The sequence below is a fragment of the Lissotriton helveticus genome, chromosome 1_1 (genome assembly GCF_964261635.1).
Source record: "Lissotriton helveticus chromosome 1_1, aLisHel1.1, whole genome shotgun sequence".
Taxonomy (NCBI): Eukaryota; Metazoa; Chordata; class Amphibia; order Caudata; family Salamandridae; genus Lissotriton; species Lissotriton helveticus.
In genome coordinates, this window is record NC_136057.1 from 246083864 (window position 1) to 246103060 (window position 19197).

Sequence of the window (19197 nt, forward strand, 5' to 3'; positions counted from 1 at the left end):
TTGGAGAAGACCACCTTAAGGCAGTCAGGTCTAGCATAGGGTTACACTAGGTGAAACGTAAAGTGTTGTTATGTTCATAAACAGCATCATATCACAAGCAGTGGCATTTGAAAAGGTATTTTTTAAGAAGTGGACACATAATGTTACCCATTGTTAGTCATCACATTGAATTAATGATGCTAATGATGATCCTGTTGCATACACCTTGAAGACTACTCCTTCAAACTCTTCCTCCATTATTCCTTTCTCTGCAGGTACAATCCTGGCAAGACCCTAAATGGATCAAGGGAACCTGACTAGAGTGAAAGAATTCATCCTTTTAGGACTCACTGATATTCAAGAACTGAAAACACCACTCTTCTGGGTGTTCCTTATGATTTTCATATTAACTCTTTTGGGCAACTTGAGCATAATAACTCTGATATGGATCTCCTCTCATCTTCACACACCAATGTATTTTCTTCTCAGCAATCTTTCAGTGCTAGACCTGTGCTACTGCTCTGTCATAACACCTAATATGCTGGCAAATTTCCTTGTAGAGAGACAGAGTATGTCTTTTTCTGGGTGTGCAGTGCAAATGTTCATATTTGTCATGCTTGGAAGTACAGAGGACTTTATATTGGCCTCAATGGCCTATGACCGCTATGCTGCTATATGCCATCCTTTGCACTATTCATCGATGATTACTAACAAAGTATGCATTTATCTTGTGGTTGGATCATATCTTGGGGGCTTAGCAAATTCTCTGGTGCAAACCACTTTTACTTTCACATCGACATTTTGTGGCCCAAACCAGATCTCCCATTTCTTGTGTGATATTCCTCCACTGCTAAAGCTTTCCTGTTCTGACACCACTCTCAATGAAGTTGCCCTTTTCATTGTGGCTGGCGCCATGGTCTTTGGATGTCTGACAGTGATCCTTGTGTCTTATCTTAGAATAATCTTAACCATCCTGAAGATACGCTCCTCGGAAGGAAGACGTCGAACCTTTTCCACCTGCTCCTCTCACTTTATCTGTGTAACTTTATTTTTTGGAACAGTTCTTTTTATGTATTTTAGGCCAAGTTCAAAGTATGCTCTAGATCAGGACAGAGTGGCTTCATTATGCTACACTGTGATGATCCCCATGCTGAACCCTTTGATCTACAGCTTGAGGAACCAACAGGTAAAGATGACCATCTTGCAACACCTAAGAAAAACATGTGTCTTAAAGTCAAGTATCTGGTAGATTCATGAGTGAAGTCAATCTTCTTATGTTTGATTTTTTTCCACCTCCTGTACATAATTCCTCTGTTTGTGCATTCTGGTTTCTATGTCTATCTGTGTCCACAAGTGCCTTTTATCTCTTAGCTACTCAATATCTAAAGAAGAGGCTGTGTCTTCCGTATGTTTATCAAACGTCAGCTACCTGCCTATATGTCCTTTTTTAGGTCTCGCCTGAGCCAGCGCATGCGCCGCTCTGGCGAGACATTTAGTAAGTGGGTTGGAAAAATCCGACCACACGCTTTTGCATGTGGCCTAGAGCGTGCGGTTACGCGTACAGTTACGAGCACAGGCGCCATCTGGCTCTCCTGTCTCGTCATGACTCATTTAGTGCATCGATTTGTACCTAAGAAAGGGGGTACTCCTAAAACCATTTTCCATATCAGGGTAAAACAATAGATGTACATACATTTATAGGAAACGATTCAACAAGTGGACCCATAATATATTATTCAAAAAAAGTACTAACCCAAATGGACATAAAAGTATAAATCCATAATTTATTAATACAAAAATATTTGTATTAATATTTTCTTTCCTTTATGTTTTTTATATATAGATATAGAAATGTGAAACAATGACACCATATAAACATAGATGCATCTGTACAATCAATAAACTGCAATCGGTATCATACACATTTAATCAGTTTCTGTTGGGTGTCTTAATTCATTAACTTCATAGATGGCCAAATGTACAATGGTACACTTACACATTTGAGAAAAAACCTTCTATTGTGGAAAGAAACACTAAAACATATCTAGTACAATCCATTTACATCAAACATTTTAAATCATCTCAAAATTTCATGGCTAAAATAAAATGTACTGTCATTAAGTGCATCGCTCATGGGCACCCTTACAGCCCGTGATCGGAATCACTATTACTTTCAATTGTCTCAACTTGTTTAATACTTCATCGTACATATATATCTCCACATTGGCATCCACCTCTTTCCCGAAAATTAAATGCCCTCTTCCATAAACCTTTTTCATTTATTGACCATTCTATCAAAATATTTAAGAACATTCACAAAATGTTCCTCCTTCCCTTTGTTGGACTTTTAGGAGCCTTCCTAGTAGATTGTTAAAATAGTAATGGGAGAGCATAACAGCAAACACTCCTTTCCTCTACATTCCGATAAGGCTTTATTGGTACCTGTACCAGTTACTACTCCTTCTGCATCCTCACGTTTGCTTCGAGTCGGTGCTGTGCGGTTGTAGGCTATGTACATAGAGCAGCTGTCATTCGGAGAGACAACACCAGGTTTTACAGCGCACAGAATTACGTTTGTGGAGGCATGGCAACAGTAGGCGACACTGACGTTCCGCACTACCCACACAAACATGGTGGAACAGGAGCTTCCGCCTCGAGTTTTACCTAGGATGGTGTGGGAAGTTCGCATGGGATACTGTTAAAAATTGCGAACGTCACATGGTGCCCGTTTTAGGTTCAAACTTACGTCTGCTACATTTTACCCTGTATACTTTATGCTGCTTTACATTCATAACTGTGCATGCAGCATACCTCCGCTAAAATTACTAACACTTTCCAATCTTGAGAGATATGTGTCATTATTACGACAAAGATTAAAACACGTCAGTAGAAACTATAACACAAGCATTGAGCACTGTAAAATACAAAACAAATGATGACCGCCTTTAGGTTAAGCACACCCGTTGCTGCTCTTCAATGGGTATAAAGAAGACTACTGATAAATTTCAGAGCACCAGTGTTACAGCATGAACGACTACGCTGACAGGTCTGTGATTGGGAAAGTGCAACAAATCCTGTTCCAGGGCGCATGCCCAGGGACGTCACACCCTATAACCAACAAATATACTTCTAGCAAATCCACGAGAAGCTCTTCCAACCAATCCAGATTGGTTATGCTTTCCCAACCTCTGAGAAATATGTTCCCTCCTACATGATTTGTGAGCACCAGCAGCCTCACGCTGTGGTCTGAAGATTAAGACGGCTGAAGTTGCAATAAATAACTGGTTAGGGACATTGGACAGGCTTAGGCCATATGCAGGGCCGGACTGACAATGCCGGGCACCGGGCAATCCCCCGGTCGGCTGGATGGGGTGGGGGCTGGTTTTTAGTCAGGGGGCCGGTTTTGTTTCTGGGGCCGGTTTTTGGTTAGGCGGCGTTAGTCAGAAAAGAAAATCGGAGAAATTCAAAATACAGTAGCCGGTCACTTTCTGCATGCATCTTTTCTCACTCCGTGCTCCGTGCTGGGGCGGGGGGGGGAGATTTGGAGGGGGGAAGCACCAATCTCCGAGTCTGGAATCGATTCTTTAACTGCAATCTGCATAAATAATGGCATGCGAGCAATGTGCACCATTTAAAAGCGTGGGTCGCACGCAGCGCGCAGATGTCTTCACCACCGCGACTGCGCTGTCTCTTGAGTTGACGCAATTGAAAAGGGGGGGCCCTCGGCCCCCCCGCACGCATGGCAGCGTGGCGACCGCTTCCCCCCTTCCCCCCTGTGTGCCTCTCGGTGGTGGGGGCGGGCCCTTGGGCGCGACCCACCACCGATTGGCTGGCGGCTTCCCTGACCCGGATACCAGTGGAGGATGTCCGGGTTAGGAGGGGCGGGCTACTGGAGGGGCGGGGCGGAGGGGCGTCGCTACTCCGCCTGGCCCCTTGGGAATAAAGAGGCCGGGAGCACCTGGGAGACCCCCTTGTCCCTGGACGCTCCCCCACAGCACGGTGTGCCACGCGCTCGGGACTTCTTTGTTTTTGTAATTATTTTCTTTTTCGTTACAGGTTTTTACAAGCGGTTCCAGGGCTATCGTGCGGATTCTTGGGTCGTGTGGAACCAGCCGCGTCGCGAGAGGAGAGCCGCGGGAAACCTCGCATTTATCGTGCTGATTCCTGGGTCGTGTGGAGCCAGCCGCGTCGCGAGAGGAGAGCCGCGGGAAACCTCGCATCGCCGGTGTGCAGAGCAGCGAGAGGAGAACTCACGGCGCCGGTGTTCAGAGCAGCGGGGGAGCGTAGTACGGGCCGCTCGAGGCACTGTGAGGTATTGTGTGAGGGTGGGTGCAGCAGGGACGTGTGCATCAGCCGGCCGCTATAGTTGGGAGGAGCCGGGTGAAAACAAACAGCGGACCCAATACCGGCGGTGCACCCGTATATGTAACTGGGCACAAAGAAGTGTTTCCCGCTAATTTGGAGCAGAGCGGGTAGGTTGGTTGATCGGCGTGTTTGTAAGGGTTGTTTTTGGCGCGCATCTAACTGAAGGGGCGGGCGCCACAACCTCGTGGAGTACATCGGGCCGAATTGGGTGTAATTTTCACACGGAGAAAGCAAAGCAGGGTCGATCAGGGCAGGACCTGGAGGGGAGACCCGGATGCAGTTGTGCATGTTTATGGTGAATTGAAATCAAAGCCACAACTACATTAGGTCTAAGTAGGATTATTGTACAATTTGTGAAGTTCAACTGTTTTGTGAGGTGGAGTACAGGAAGTGGGGTTTAAATTTAAAGGCAAAAACTGTATTATGTGTAATTAATGGTGGTAGCCAAGTGGTGAACGACCGTGTACTTCCTGGTATTAATAACATTTTCTATTTCAGGAGTTAAGGGGCGCGGCGTGAATTTTCGTCCCATTTTGACTGTCAGCGCGAAGGCGTGGTGTGGGGCGTGGTCGCAGACCGATATCGCCGGCGAGTACGCAGGATTGGTCGGTAAGGGGAGAACGGGGGGCCGGCATTTCATCGCTCCTGGTTGCCGCCGGGTGGGTCTACATTAGGTCTACTCACCCCCGACATTGCCGGACAAGCCGGTGGTGTTGCGGTTGCCGTTGCATGGTGCTGAAAGCCCCCTGGTGACCCCCCATCTGAAAGGTACACAAGGTTGGCCAATTGTGACATTAGGAGAGTAGACAGCTGTTTGTTGGGTTTTATCATGCCGGGACCGCGGGGTGGTAAAGGTGGGTCCAAGATGGAGGTTATGATGCGGGCCATGATGCGTGAAATGGGCGAAATTAATAAGCGGCTAGGGAAGGTTGATGAATTGGAGGCACGGATTAATGAGAGGTTTGATGATGCCCCTGGCCCATCGGGTAGGCCTGTCCGCCAGAGGGCGGCACCATTGCCAAGGGGGGATTTTGTTACCCCGCCCAGGAAGTCTAAGCCCAAGAAACCCAGGTATGCTGCACCTGCCCCAGGGCCAGTAGTACCGGTACCTGACACGCCGTTAGCGGTCATCCCACCCCCTATTACACCAATGCCTATACTTCCAGCTCCCGCCGCACCGGTACCTGCCATACCACCAGGAGCTGCAGGGTCTGCTCCCGCACCGGTGGTCCCGATCACGGTTGAAGGCTTTCTGCCACCGGCACCCGCCTTGCTTACTACGCCAGTTCCACTGGGCATAACCCCAGTGGCACCTGCGGTCCCAGCAGGGAACTTAGATTCAATGCCCCCTGAATTGTTGTCTCAGATAACGGCCTTGATGCCGTGGTTACAGAAGGGGGGGGCTTTTCCGACTTCTGCAGATCATGCGGCAGAAGCAGCGAAGTTCGTGGAAAAGATTAAATCGGCAGCAGTAGCTGACAGAGTTGCAGTGCCCGCATCTTCTCCCCTTGGAGGTTCCAGTCTTGCCCAGCCGAATGGAGCTAGTGGGCAGCCGGCCCCGGTGCCCGCAAATGGTAAGGAGGTGGCTCTGCCGCTCTTGGGGGATGGTGCGATACCTTCCAGGAGTGAGAATTTAGCGCAACATGTGTCGCAGACAGTGAAGGAGATGATTTGGGCAGATAAATATGTGTATATTTATTCATTGTTACTGGATAATAGGGAGATGGAGCATGCTAAGACACTGAAAGAGTGGATGCATCCAAGTGAATGGAGGGCGCAGTGTGCTAGATTTAGGGTTGAGGAAACGCTGCTCAACTGGATCAAGGCTTTTGCAGTATTCACAGCTATCAAGGCCGAACGACCTCCCAATATACAGGCGCCATTGGCGTGCTACCAGAGCAGGATGGTGGGATGGAGTGAACAGTATTCGGGGGATGCGTGGAAAGGGTACGATTTGAATTTCAGGAAAGCATTAGAATTCAATCCATCATTAGCATGGGATACGGTGGACTCAATGTCATGGCATAAGCAGTTCTCAGATAATTCACCCCCACCCCAGTTCACCAGTGCGGTCAGGGTGTTCTCCGCGAAACCCCAACAGCCCTTTCGGCCCCCCCAAGCGAGTGAGGTCCCTGGGAAGTTCAGGGCCGGCGGGGCAGAGAAAAAGGGGGTGTGCTGGGACTTTAATAGGCGCACATGCACAAGGGCCCCGGGCACCTGTAAGTTTAGGCACGCATGTACGTCCTGTGGTCACCTCTCACACCCAGAAACATCCTGCAGGTCCAAACACGGAAACACGGGTCAGAGGGGAAGGGGAAAGCCACTGTAACACAAACCAGTTAGGTACCCCCACGCCAGTAGATGTGTTAGCAATGATCCCATGGTTAAATAGGTACCCGGACCACGCAACGGCCACCCTACTACAAGAAGGTTTCTCCCAAGGCTTTAGGATTCCTGCGGGAGGTTACACAGGCAGCGCACACTGCAAGAACCAATTATCGGTGAAACACAACCCAGCAGTGGTGGCTGCAAAAATTGAAAAGGAGTTGTCTCTAGGCAGGATAGCTGGCCCTTTCACTGAGGTGCCTGTCCCCGATTTTGTGTGTTCACCATTAGGAGTAGTTCCCAAAAAAGAGAAGCGTCAGTTCAGATTGATTCACAACCTGTCAGCACCTAGAGGCGCGTCACTGAATGATGCCATTGAGGATGGTATTTGTAGCGTTAAGTATGCCTCTTTTGACCAGGCGGTTAACTTGTTGCAAGCCATGGGGCCGGGGGCGATGATGGCGAAGTCAGACATTGAATCAGCTTTCCGTCTCCTCCCGGTGCACCCAGCGGATCATCATCTCCTAGGTTTTACGTTTGGGGACAGGTTCTACATGGATAAATGCATGCCCATGGGATGTTCGATATCATGTGCATACTTTGAGATGTTTAGCTCTTTCCTGGAATGGGCCATGAGACAGGCGACGGGCCACCAGCAGGTCATGCATTATCTAGATGATTTTCTTTTCCTGGGTACGGCGGGATCTCAGGAGTGTGCATCGGCATTGCAGGAATTTTGCGTGCTCATGCGGGCTTTTGGGGTCCCCCTTGCGCCCGGGAAAACGGTTGGCCCGACCACCTGCTTGGAATTTCTTGGCATTGAGATTGATTCAGTGGAGGGATGTTTCAGACTGCCCAGGGACAAAGTGGACAAATTCAGAACAGCGCTACGTCTATGCTTACGCAAAGACAAGGTTAGCTTGCAGCAATTGCAAGAGGTGGTAGGGCAACTGAACTTTGCGCTGAGGGTCATCCCTATGGCTCGCCCTTTTTCTCGCTCCATCGCCCAAGCAATGAAAGGGCTAAGAGAGAAGCACCACCGCACTAGGCTGTCATCAGAGATTCGCCAGGATATGCTTATATGGATGGCATTCCTGGAGGATTTTAAAGGCAGGGTGGTCTGGCCCGGTCCTCCCGCAACATCAGCAGAGTTGGGCCTATGGACGGACGCTGCTGGTAGTGTGGGCTTCGGCGCCATCCTGGGGAACAGGTGGGTCGCTCAACGTTGGCCGGAAGTATGGAGAACATGGGGGCTGACCACTAACATTGGCTTCCTGGAACTCTTCCCAATATGGGTGGCATTGAAGGTCTGGCCTGAACACCTATGTAATCAGTCAGTGGTGTTTTGGTCAGCCAACATGACAGTAGTGGAATGTATAAACCAACAGGGGGCACGATGTCCTTACATACTACGTCTGATAAAAGAGATTGTGTTGCAGTGCTTAAAATGGAATGTAGTTTTCAAGGCCAAACATGTCCCTGGCATTCTCAATGACGCAGCTGACTCCCTCTCTCGCTTCAAAATGCAGGGGGCATATTACCAACCAATAGAGATAATTTTTGTCTCTAACTTGTTTAGAGACAAAAATTATCGCCGCACATCGGTGATTTTTATCGCAGATAAACCTTGCTATTAGCAAGGTTTATCGCAAATGCGATAAAAAACGGCCGCAATGCATGGATATCGCTGAAAAGTCCGCGATATTCATGCATTATCGAGCAAATGCTCTTAGCCATGTTATCCACCTCCCATTGGTTAACATGGCTAAGAACTGCTCAGGGCAGGTGTTAGCTTTTGAAGATATTCGCGCTTAGCGCGAATATCTCCAAAACTTGGTAATAGGAGATAGCGATGTTAGCGACTGTTTCCAGTCGCTAACATCTTGGCATGCCCACTTTGCATGTCATTAGTGATAAATATCACTGACATGCAAAGCGGGGCCCAAGATGGTCGCTATCTCCTATTAGCTGTCGCTAACTGGTGTTAGCGACAGCTTGGTAATAGGGAGATAATTTTATCTCCGCTTTCTTGGCTTTTAAAGCCAAAAAAGCGGAGATAAACCCCCTTGATAATATGCCCCCAGGTTTTCAGGGAACATCTTCCTACAGCAGACCCCTCGCCAGCGCACTTCCCAGCAGTACTTTGGCAGATTGGTGCCCCAGATTACAGGACCTCGTGGTTGCTAGCTTAGCCCCCAGGACCAAGACGGCTTATGAAGGGGCGTTTGTGTCTTACTGTGCTTTTTGGGTCAGCAATGGGAGGTGCTATGGGCGCAGGAGGACGGCTTTGCGGCCTATTTAGAATGGATGCATAAGGAAGGACGCTCAGTGGCAGCTGCGAACAGGCATAGGGCAGCGGTATCGTTCTTTGCTCAAGCTAGGGGCATGCGTGATCCTACTAACACCTTTATGGTGCGCAAGGCTTTGAGGGGTTGGCGCCGTTTACAAGGTCATCAAAAGGATAAGAGAAGGCCCATCGGGCTAACACGGCTGACGGCTTTAATGGTCGTGCTGGACAGGGTTTGTAGCTCGGAGTGGGAGGTACTTCTTTTCAAAGCGGCATTTTCCTTGGCATTTTATGGGGCACTCAGAATTGGGGAACTAGTGGCAGGGTCCAAGTCAGATCTACAGGGCGGCGTACGAAGGGCTGGTGTAAGGATCAAGGAGGACACCATGTGGGTGACCATTCAGAAATCAAAGACCGATCAGGAGTCACGGGGTCACACCATAGTGCTACACCGGGCCCTTGCCAACCCTTGCTGCCCAGTAAGGCACGTGGAATTGTTTAATGGGCGTCTGGGGGGCGCGGCGGGCGTGGCACTGCTCTGTCACGCCGACGGTACGCCCTTGACGAGGTACCAGTTCAGGAGGGTATTGGAGCTGGCGGTCAGACAGGCAGGTCTTGACCCTAAGGATTTTGGCTCTCACTCCTTTAGAATTGGGGCAGCAACAGAGGCGGTGGCAAGGGGCCTCCCAGTGGAGAACGTGAAGAAAATTGGGAGATGGTCCTCAGAATGTTACAAACGATATGTGCGGGTTGACATGTTGTGATAAGATGGTACTCACGCCTGGCTTGTTTCCGTTTTCTTGCAGTTTCTCAGACCTGTTACGCAGGGGAGGAATTTGCCGTCGGGCAGCAACGACCTACATCATCGCGGACCAATCATCGGTATAAATTCAGGAAAATTGTTTGGATTGTGGGTCACTCCTATGTGAGACGGGCCGAAGGTGTTTTTCTTTCAGGTGAACGTAAGAAAAGGGCTGCGCAACTGGGGTTTGACATCTCATTCTTCGGGACAGGGGGTTTATGTCTCAACCAGTTTAGGGACTTCTTCCAGGGGCTATTAGTGCGCCGGCACGTCCCCCCGTCAGTGGTGATACTTCACCTGGGGGAAAATGATTTGGCCAAACTGGGGAGGCGCATTCTGATTGAAGAGATTATCTCAACTGCGGGGTGGATGGCCAGGACCTGCCCGGGTTGCACGGTAGTATGGTCGCAACTCATACATCGATGGCAGTGGCGGGGGGGGGATTCGGTCAGGGCGTTGAATCACTCGGTAAAGAGGATCAACACACAGTTGGACAAGCTGTTTCGAGCCCCCCTGTTGCAGACGATACCTCATGGGTGTATCTGGGGTGAACGGTACTACTTGAGGGATGGAGTCCACTTGACTGAGGCGGGGAATGTCTTATGGTCTGACAATATCTGGGCTTGGTTGGAGGGATTTGCCAAACAGGCGCGTTCCTGAAGTGGGCTAGATGGGGGGAGGCCAGATCGTCGGGTAACAATGCTGGCCTGTGGCGGTAAGGTCATGACCGGTGAGCACATATTTTAAGGTCTGAGGGGGTGGGCATCATCCTATGGAGGTTCCCGCCCAGGGGGAGGGGCCATTGGCCACTCCTAGAACTCCAGGGGCAAGGTAATTGATGCTTCAAAGGGGCGCGGGTCAGGAGTAGTTACGCTTTCCTTAGGCTGGTAGCCACCCCGCGCGCGCATACTCATGACGTCACCGGATGGCGCAGAGTAAGGGGCCTCCTTTAGTGGGTAAATGGAGTTCACGGCGTAGACTGGGCGATTACCGGGGCACGACTGCGCATGCGCACAGCTCTAGGTGAGGCGCAGCTTGTAGGACCTGACACCGGTTAGCGACCTTGCCATATGGCCAGAAATGTACAGAAATCAAGATGAGGATGTTAGATTCGGTTAGGAAACAACATGTATTAGAGTTTTGTTAAGGTTAGCCTCTCAAACTTGTTGACGATATTGTATCTAATGTCCTGCTGATTTTTGTATAAATTGTTGACCATGCAATTAAAACCTTTTTTTTAATTTCATATCTTAATAAATACGGCCGGGGGACTAGCCCCCGCCTTCCAAAGATAAAGAAGCCTCATGTTCATGTTTCTGGGTGTTGGGTGCCGGATTGGGGGGGGGGCGGCAGCCAGTCGCTGACCATGTGAAAAGGGGGGGCCCTCGGCCCCCCGCACGCATGGCGGCGCGGCGACCGCTTCCCCCCTTCCCCCCTGTGTGCCTCAAGGTGGTGGGGGCGGGCCCTTGGGCGCGACCCACCACCGATTGGCTGGCGGCCTCCCTGACCCGGATACCAGTGGAGGATGTCCGGGTTAGGGGGGGCGGGCTACTGGAGGGGCGGGGCGGAGGGGCGTCGCTACTCCGCCTGGCCCCTTGGGAATAAAGAGGCGGGGAGCGCCTGGGAGACCCCCTTGTCCCTGGACGCTCCCCCACAGCACGGTGTGCCCCACGCTCGGGGCTTCTTTGTTTTCCCGCCCACCATCCCTGGAACCAAAGTCTGGTTTGAGCGTAATTTTGCTAGCGTACTGTAACATGTCTTACATGCGTAATTGAACTTTATCTGGACTGTATATTTTGATGATGTAATTTTGTTTAGGAATTTTTTCCCTTTGTAGCGAACTGTGTGTAAAGTGCTCTGATGCCAATTGTGTTTAGGCCTTTGTTTTTTTTTTTTCCCTTTGTAGCGAACTGTGTGTAAAGTGCTTTGATGCAATTGTGTTTAGGCCTTTTTTCCCTTTGTAGCTTTACGTTGATGCGTGTTATTAATTAGCCAGTGTAGCTGTCCTATAGAATTTTTTCCCATAGGTCATCGTATTTATTAGGTATGGGGCATGCGGTAAGGTCATGACCGGTGAGCACATATTTTAAGGTCTGAGGGGGCGGGCATCATCCTATGGAGGTTCCCGCCCAGGGGGAGGGGCCATTGGCCACTCCTAGAACTCCAGGGGCAAGGTAATTGATGCCTTAAAGGGGCGCGGGTCAGGAGTAGTTACGCTTTCCTTAGGCTGGTAGCCACCCCGCGCGCGCATACTCATGACGTCACCGGATGGCGCAGAGTAAGGGCCCTCCTTTAGTGGGTAAATGGAGTTCACGGCGTAGACCGGGCGATTACCGGGGCACGACTGCGCATGCGCACAGCTCTAGGTGAGGCGCAGCTTGTAGGACCTGACACCGGTTAGCGACCTTGCCATATGGCCAGAAATGTACAGAAATCAAGATGAGGATGTTAGATTCGGTTAGGAAACAACATGTATTAGAGTTTTGTTAAGGTTAGCCTCTCAAACTTGTTGACGATATTGTATCTAATGTCCTGCTGATTTTTGTATAAATTGTTGACCATGCAATTAAAACCTTTTTTTTAATTTCATATCTTAATAAATACGGCCGGGGGACTAGCGCCCGCCTTCCAAAGATAAAGAAGCCTCATGTTCATGTTTCTGGGTGTTGGGTGCCGGATTGGGGGGGGGGGGGGCGGCAGCCAGTCGCTGACCATGTTAGGGTGGGATGGCTGGTGGTGATCATGCGCATTAGAGCTATGGCAAAAAAAAAGTGTGCGTGACCCGTGACTGAGGCCTGGTCGAGGAGAATTCCAGAAGTACACAAGAGCAGAGACTGAGACGAGGACACCTGGTGAGAGAGGCACCCCATAATTATTTCTAGGCCCTGCTCTGCCTGCCTTTCCCACTCCCTGGCCCCTGCCTGCTGCCGACTGCTGCCCACCGGTGAGTAAGTTACTGCATCTTTCAGAGGCATATTCATGGAGTCCTCCGCTCACTGAGCTAAGCACGCTGAGTCAAAGGCAAAGATGTGCCGTGAAGGGAAGAGAGGTTATAAAACAATAACGACCTGTGTCTAGTGTTATCTGCGCAATTAGCGTCTGACACAAAACCTGCATTCATTCGTTTTTGGCGCGAGGCTGCGAGTTGTTCAGGTCTCTTAGCGTTGAGAAGAGAAAGACATTATTAAAAGTTCATTTCACTGATGGAAATGTCCACTCTCACTCTCTCTCTCTTTTTCCTGACTGCAGAGATACGTCATCTATAGGCTATAGCTGCTGAGTACATCATTTACTTGTAGCTTAATAAATTATATTTGCAGCATCCACGGTACCTTTTGAAGATAGAAGAAAAATGACTTGTTTTGCATTTGTTTTAAATTGGCACAACTTGTCTATTCTGCCTCACTACAAATATTTATTTCATCACACCCATCTCGTCTGTAAGAAATTGTAAATGCGGGGTGATCCAAATGTTTTTAGAAAAGAGCAAAGTGAAACAGTTCGTGGAGCAAATTAACTTTTTTCATCTGCCATTGGAAAATAAACTTAATTCCTTTAAGATCAGAAAACGAAAACATGTGAAATGGTCAATATCTTACACACCAAACATATCTTCTAAGTAGAAAATTAAGCCTATTAAAGTTGATGCATGCAGAACGCATTGTAACTATGACCGCCTGATCAACAGATCGCCCCTCATAGAAGCACTATGCTACAAGTATGTGCTTTCATATAAAAATTCATTGTACTCTTGGGGTTGTAGTCTTTGCTAGAATTGACTCAACTCATCTAATAACAATGGTCTGTGAATTCTCTCTAGGTACATGGCGTGCTCTGAATCCCTGCCGGGTTACTATTAAAGAGATACAGACACTGAATAGCAGTGCAACTTGAACACGCTTACACCAGGTATAACCGGGATCGAATGGGCACGGCAAGGTTTGTTGCTTACAGGTGATAATTCCGGGGTGGGTGAGCCATGGAAGGGCAAGGAGACCGAAGCATTCCATTTCCCTGAAGAAGTACGTTCACCAGTGACTATACAAAGAGTGAATGGGTGTTGAAAATCCACTCTTTTCTCCACCCTGAATTCCATTTTCATCAGCCCTGCACCAATTCATGTTTCCATCCATGGTATCGCTCTTTGTGTTCCATCACACCATCCATGGGTGCCTGTATGTGGGCCCTTATTAGTGCTTTATGTGAGCCAAAGTGTACCTTCATGTGTTCTATCTAAGGATGTTGTGTTGCCACTATATTTTGTTCTCTCTGTGTGCATAGGTACATTCATGCCTGTGAGCATGTGTGCAAAAATTCCGCTATACTTTTTGGCTTGGCCTCCGTGCATGGGTGCATGAAGTGTGTCTGATTATGCATATAGGTACATGTACTGTTTGTGGGGATAAGTACCCATACGTCATGAATGGAGGTCTTCTTGATTATCTTTTGGCTTCTGTGTGTGGTTGAGCTCCTGTATGTTTGCCTCTGCACATAGGTACTTTTCTGATGATTGGTCTTTTTTCACTGGTATACGTATGTACATGTATTCTTGTGTGTCCAGGTGCCTGTCTGACTGTGTTTGTTGGTCTGTGAGCAGAGGTATCTCTAGTGTTCATCTGCATGTGTGCATAAGGTGCCTGTAGATGTGTTATCACCATCAACCACCTCTCCGTTTGTTCAACTGTCAATCCATGTATGCTTTAATATCGTGTTTGTGATTAAATGCACATTGTATGTTGCAATGTGTCTCTGTATGTGTGTTTTTCTGTCAGTAACAGAGTACGTCTTTGTCTGTAGGTGTGTGCACGGGTTCTGTCTGCTTGCTGATCTGCATGCACAAATGCCTGTGTGCCCATTTATCAAGGTATGCTTGCTAAGCTGTGAGTGCTGGTGCGGCTATGTCTTTTAGCACTCAATTTAGAAGCTATTTTTTCAAGACATGGAAAAGACAGTGGGGTTAGACACACCATTCCTTTTCAACCTAAAATACTACTTCCACTGCAGGGGATCTTAAAATTAAGCCACTTCTCTGCGCCTATTGTGTATCCCGCCACACCCCAATCCAACTATCTATTTGCCCATCCAACTATCCATGCATCTATACCTGCATTGTATATGAATGTATATTTTTTAAGTTTAAGCTGCCTGTTCACTGAAATCCTTAAATCGATGAGCTCGGTGCTCGAACACCTCATGTGATGTCTTTGATCGTTTCCCCTCAAACCCAGAATGTGTGACATTTTAGGTATGAAGACTTGTAGCCCTCCACTCAGTACTGCCTAAAAAGTTGGTAATTGAAGGATTAACAAAGTTGATTGTGCAACTCATCCTTAGAGGAAAACAGCAGGCAACACGTGTTTCACGCTGGCATTTATCACAGAGCTTTTGCCAGGCTGTGAAGGAACAATCACAAGCCATTTGTAGGCATAAACCATTCTTTCTGCATAACAACCTTCACCATCACCCATTAGCGACAACCTTGTAATTGAAAACAGGGAACCCCTCAGTTATATCACCAAATAGAAATGTGAAAATTATAAATTAAAAGTGGAGTTACACAAGAGTGCAATGTGAACATTTTATCAGTAGTGATAGAAACAAAATAAGACCGCACTTCTGTGTTCATGAACCAAAGGTCCCGGGGTGAGGTTGTGAGTGTGATGCTGTTGTAAGTAACTGGGGCGAAGGTTGGGGCCCGCAAGTCTGCTTAAAATATATTTTTCAGCACAAGCTCCAACTTGGGGCTTGTGCTGAAAAATATATTTTAAGCAGACAAGTTGACGCTGGCTCAGTTCGTGTCGTGACCTATATTTTTTTAGAATTGTCCGGATTTCAGTCCGGATTTATTTCACAAGAAAGCTCCTTTCTAAGAAAGGAGTTTGCGCTGTTAAAATGCGCACTTGTGTGTTTAGTGCGGGGTGCTGGCGGAGCCTCTGCTAGGGCCTGCTCTTTTGCTGTGAGGAAACAGAAACAGCGCCAATCAGTTCTGCTTGGCTAGTGAGTTGGCACTTAGCAGCCATGTGCCAAACAACACTCTCCCTGGTGCACGTAAACAGACACACACAAACAGGGAGGCGGCATGGCTTCATGGCTTGTTGACAACAGGAGGTAGGGACATTTCTGGTTTTGCGACTAGTTGACGTTTCCTATATTTGGCTAATGTGGGCGACAGAGGGCAGCCCATCCAACCCCCCTCAATTCCCCCATAATGCAACTTAACAAGCATTGGCATAGCCAATAAGTCTCACTTTTGGGACCTTATAAGTATTTAGTTACGCAGCACAATATCCTTGGTGGAACAACATTAACTGTTGCGTGGCTAAACACTTATAAGGTCCCAAAGGCGAGACCTATTTGGCTATGCCAATGCTTGTTTTATATAGTGCTTCCTTACCACACTTTTCTCTTTCTTAGACTTTTCAGTAGCAGTTATTGCTTTTACCCCGTTCGCTGTTATTAAGTTTACAAATCTTGGAATCCTGGGACGCTTAGTTAGTCTTCGTTGACTTACAAGCTGGCATTGCCTGAATCAAAGTACAAGTGTGGCGAGGACCTGGGTGGACAGAGTTAGTCCCAAGCCTTCACTAATTTTAGAGAGCGGACACTGCCCCCCTCAGCTTGAGTCGGATATGTTATTCTTTTTTTAAAAGAAACTGGAACTCGTGGTGTCCCCTTACTTGTACCCAATCTCTACAACTGTTATATTATAGCCAGGGCTAATGGAATTATATGTAGGAGAGGACCAGTGTATGCAGTAGGTTGACTAAATTATGTGGCAGCAAAAGGCAAATAATGCTGCACATGTTGTGTTAGCATAAGCTTAATATTTTTGCTTTTTAAAACATGTAAACACTTTTTTTTTTTAAATGTTGTACCTCATTATTACTCGTATTACCAGTTTCACACTCCAAATACAGAAATAAGGAACATAAAGGGGACCAGTCAAACTTTAGGAAGGACCCTCCACTGTGCTGCAATGCATTTCTGCATTTTTAGTAACTTTAGTTCCATGGGAACTTAATTTCTTTGTTGTTTTTAAAATCTGCAGTTGATGGGTCCTTTGTGAAATGCAGCAAATCCATAATTAACACGCAAAACGCAGCAGCCTCAAAATAGCATGATTCCCCAGTGTCTTTTAGGTCATCATCTACTATTTACTGTGCTTTGAAAGTTGATATAATTGAATATGTAATGAAAAATGTGCTTTAAAATTCACCATTTTGGTCTGTCGTTTTCCAAAATTTTCTTGGGGTGGAAAGCCCCCCCAAACCCTCCTAGTAGCGGTGGTGCTTGCTCACTGCGCTCACTCGCAATGCGCGGGACGGGGGCTGGTCTGGCAAAATTTGCCAGGGCTGCTTTCAGTTCCCAGTCCGGCCCTGGCCATATGTCACATACTGAGAGCCCGATAGAGGGTCAGCAGTGCCAGGAGAAGGAGGATCATGGTTATGGCTCTTTTCTGTATCAAAGCCTGTTCACCCGTCAACAAGTGCCGGCTCATGCTCACCATCGCGTTGGACAGCCGTAAATTTAAGTAGGAAGGTACCTTGAAGTGCATATGAGGTGACGGGCTATTCCACCTTTCCATGGACGGCCGCGTAGTTCAGTGGAGTGTCTCGACAACTATTATAAAGCTCCCTTTTCAGAGGTTTATTATTTATCCAACCAATGTAGTTTGTGATTTGGTCTTGATCTGAGTATATGTTGTACTCTCAACTCTGCATGGTGCTTGAGTATTGCATACAGGGGCCCTCGTTGATTTAATTGAGGTTGCACAATATTTTTGCGGTTTTAAATGGCGAAACTTTATCCCAAGGGCATTAAAACGAATCACAAGATATCACTTTAGCTTCCACTTTACAGTACCACATATTGTACCAGGGGAAGGCTTTCTCTGCAGTTAAAAGCTAATGTTTATGCCCATAAGTTAATGCTTTTCGAACTTGTATTGATGGTTCATTAATACAAAGCTTTTATTATTAGGTCAAGCGTTTTAAGAAAATGTTGTACGCTCGAACTGCGCTACTTACAGCGTTTCCTATATAAAAACAAGCATTGGCATAGCCAATAGGTCTCGCATTTAGGACCTTATAAGCGTTTAGCCAAGCATCACTTGATGTTGTTGCACCAAGGATTTTGTGCTAGATAACTAAACACTTATAAGGTCCCAAAGGCGAGACCTATTGGCTATGCCAATGCTTGTGTTTGTTAGTCGGTCTGTCATCTATCTACCCACCAGTCTTTTTCCTTGACTATCTATTTGGCCATTCAATGTGTATCCATCATTATGGTCCAAGTTAAGTATAATTAGATAGCCTTAGATGTTTTGTATAAGGATTTATGCCACTATATTGCAGTGTTTCTAGTTATATTGGTAGTGATGTGTCTGTATACGTGGACTCAACCCCTTGTAATAGAGATATTTGGATGTAATATTTGTTATCACTGATATTGTTCATCTATCTTTTGTAACTTTCAGTGAAGGTGTCAGCTTCAGCAGTTAAAATAATGAGATTTATGGATGCCTCAGGCTACCAGAGAAGGTGTCTATATGAATCAGATATCTCTTCAATGTCACTCTTTCACATTACTTTCTTAAAGGACCCATCTTGCGAATGATGTCATGATGCAAATCAAAACTCCTGTTGACATCATCAGTCAAAAAAAATTATGGAATAACAGTTGCTTGTGACTGTAAGAGTAACACGACTGATAAACGAAAACTGCTTTTTTTTCACTACATAGGATGTAACCTTTAATGCTGAAATTGCCTTCAATATTTTTAAGTGACCTTCTTCAAACCTAAGTCACTCAGATGAAACCTGAAGAGATTCAGAAATTGCTAAGAAAAAGTGACCATACCAATTGCTAGTTAGCACCCTAAATCGTAATATATTCATTTGGCAAAATAAAGCTGTTATACTGTGAGAAGGAACTCGAAAGGTCTGTGTTGTAGCAAAGATGCTAGATCAGGACAAAGTCCATGTTGCTTTTCCATATTCTTTGGGAAAAATTGAAATCGTCGGATTTTGACAGAGGAATATCAGCTGGTATACCAGTTCCTCAATTAGGAGTGGGAAGGTCTGCAAATTGATTCTTAGGTTACACCGAGATTCTATTGCCATAAGTTGGGTATGGTCGCCTAAAGGAGAATAACCAGCCAAACAGTTTAATGTCATTTTCATTTTGAAATGTCATGCCTGGACTGCAGTGTGTTTACTTTTCATGTTTGCAGATGGGTGGATCTATTGGACAACTTATGAGTATCTCTGCACTTGGGAGACCACGGGGATCCACATAATCTCATCTCTCCCCTGCGAGAGAACGTCTGCCCATAGGATACAGGCAGTATTTATGAATGAAATTGAGTGATAACATATGAAATCTATATCTATATCTATACTAATATCATAAAGAGAGAGCCCAAACATTTGAGGCATGT

The 19197-nt window shown here is 47.0% G+C and overlaps 1 protein-coding gene across 1 annotated transcript; it reads left to right on the forward strand.

Moving 5' to 3' along the window:
* The first annotated feature begins 277 nt into the window (after nt 1-277).
* On the forward strand, nt 278-1228 carry LOC144761607 (olfactory receptor 5J3-like). Its single transcript, XM_078646908.1, has one exon. It carries the CDS (start codon nt 278-280, stop codon nt 1226-1228), a length of 951 nt encoding a protein of 316 aa, XP_078503034.1.
* Nucleotides 1229-19197: the final 17969 nt, after the last annotated feature.

Excerpts from the sequence above, each read along its gene's own strand:
- LOC144761607 (XM_078646908.1), top strand. The coding sequence starts at position 278 with ATGGATCAAGGGAACCTGACTAGAGTGAAAGAATTCATCCTTTTAGGA.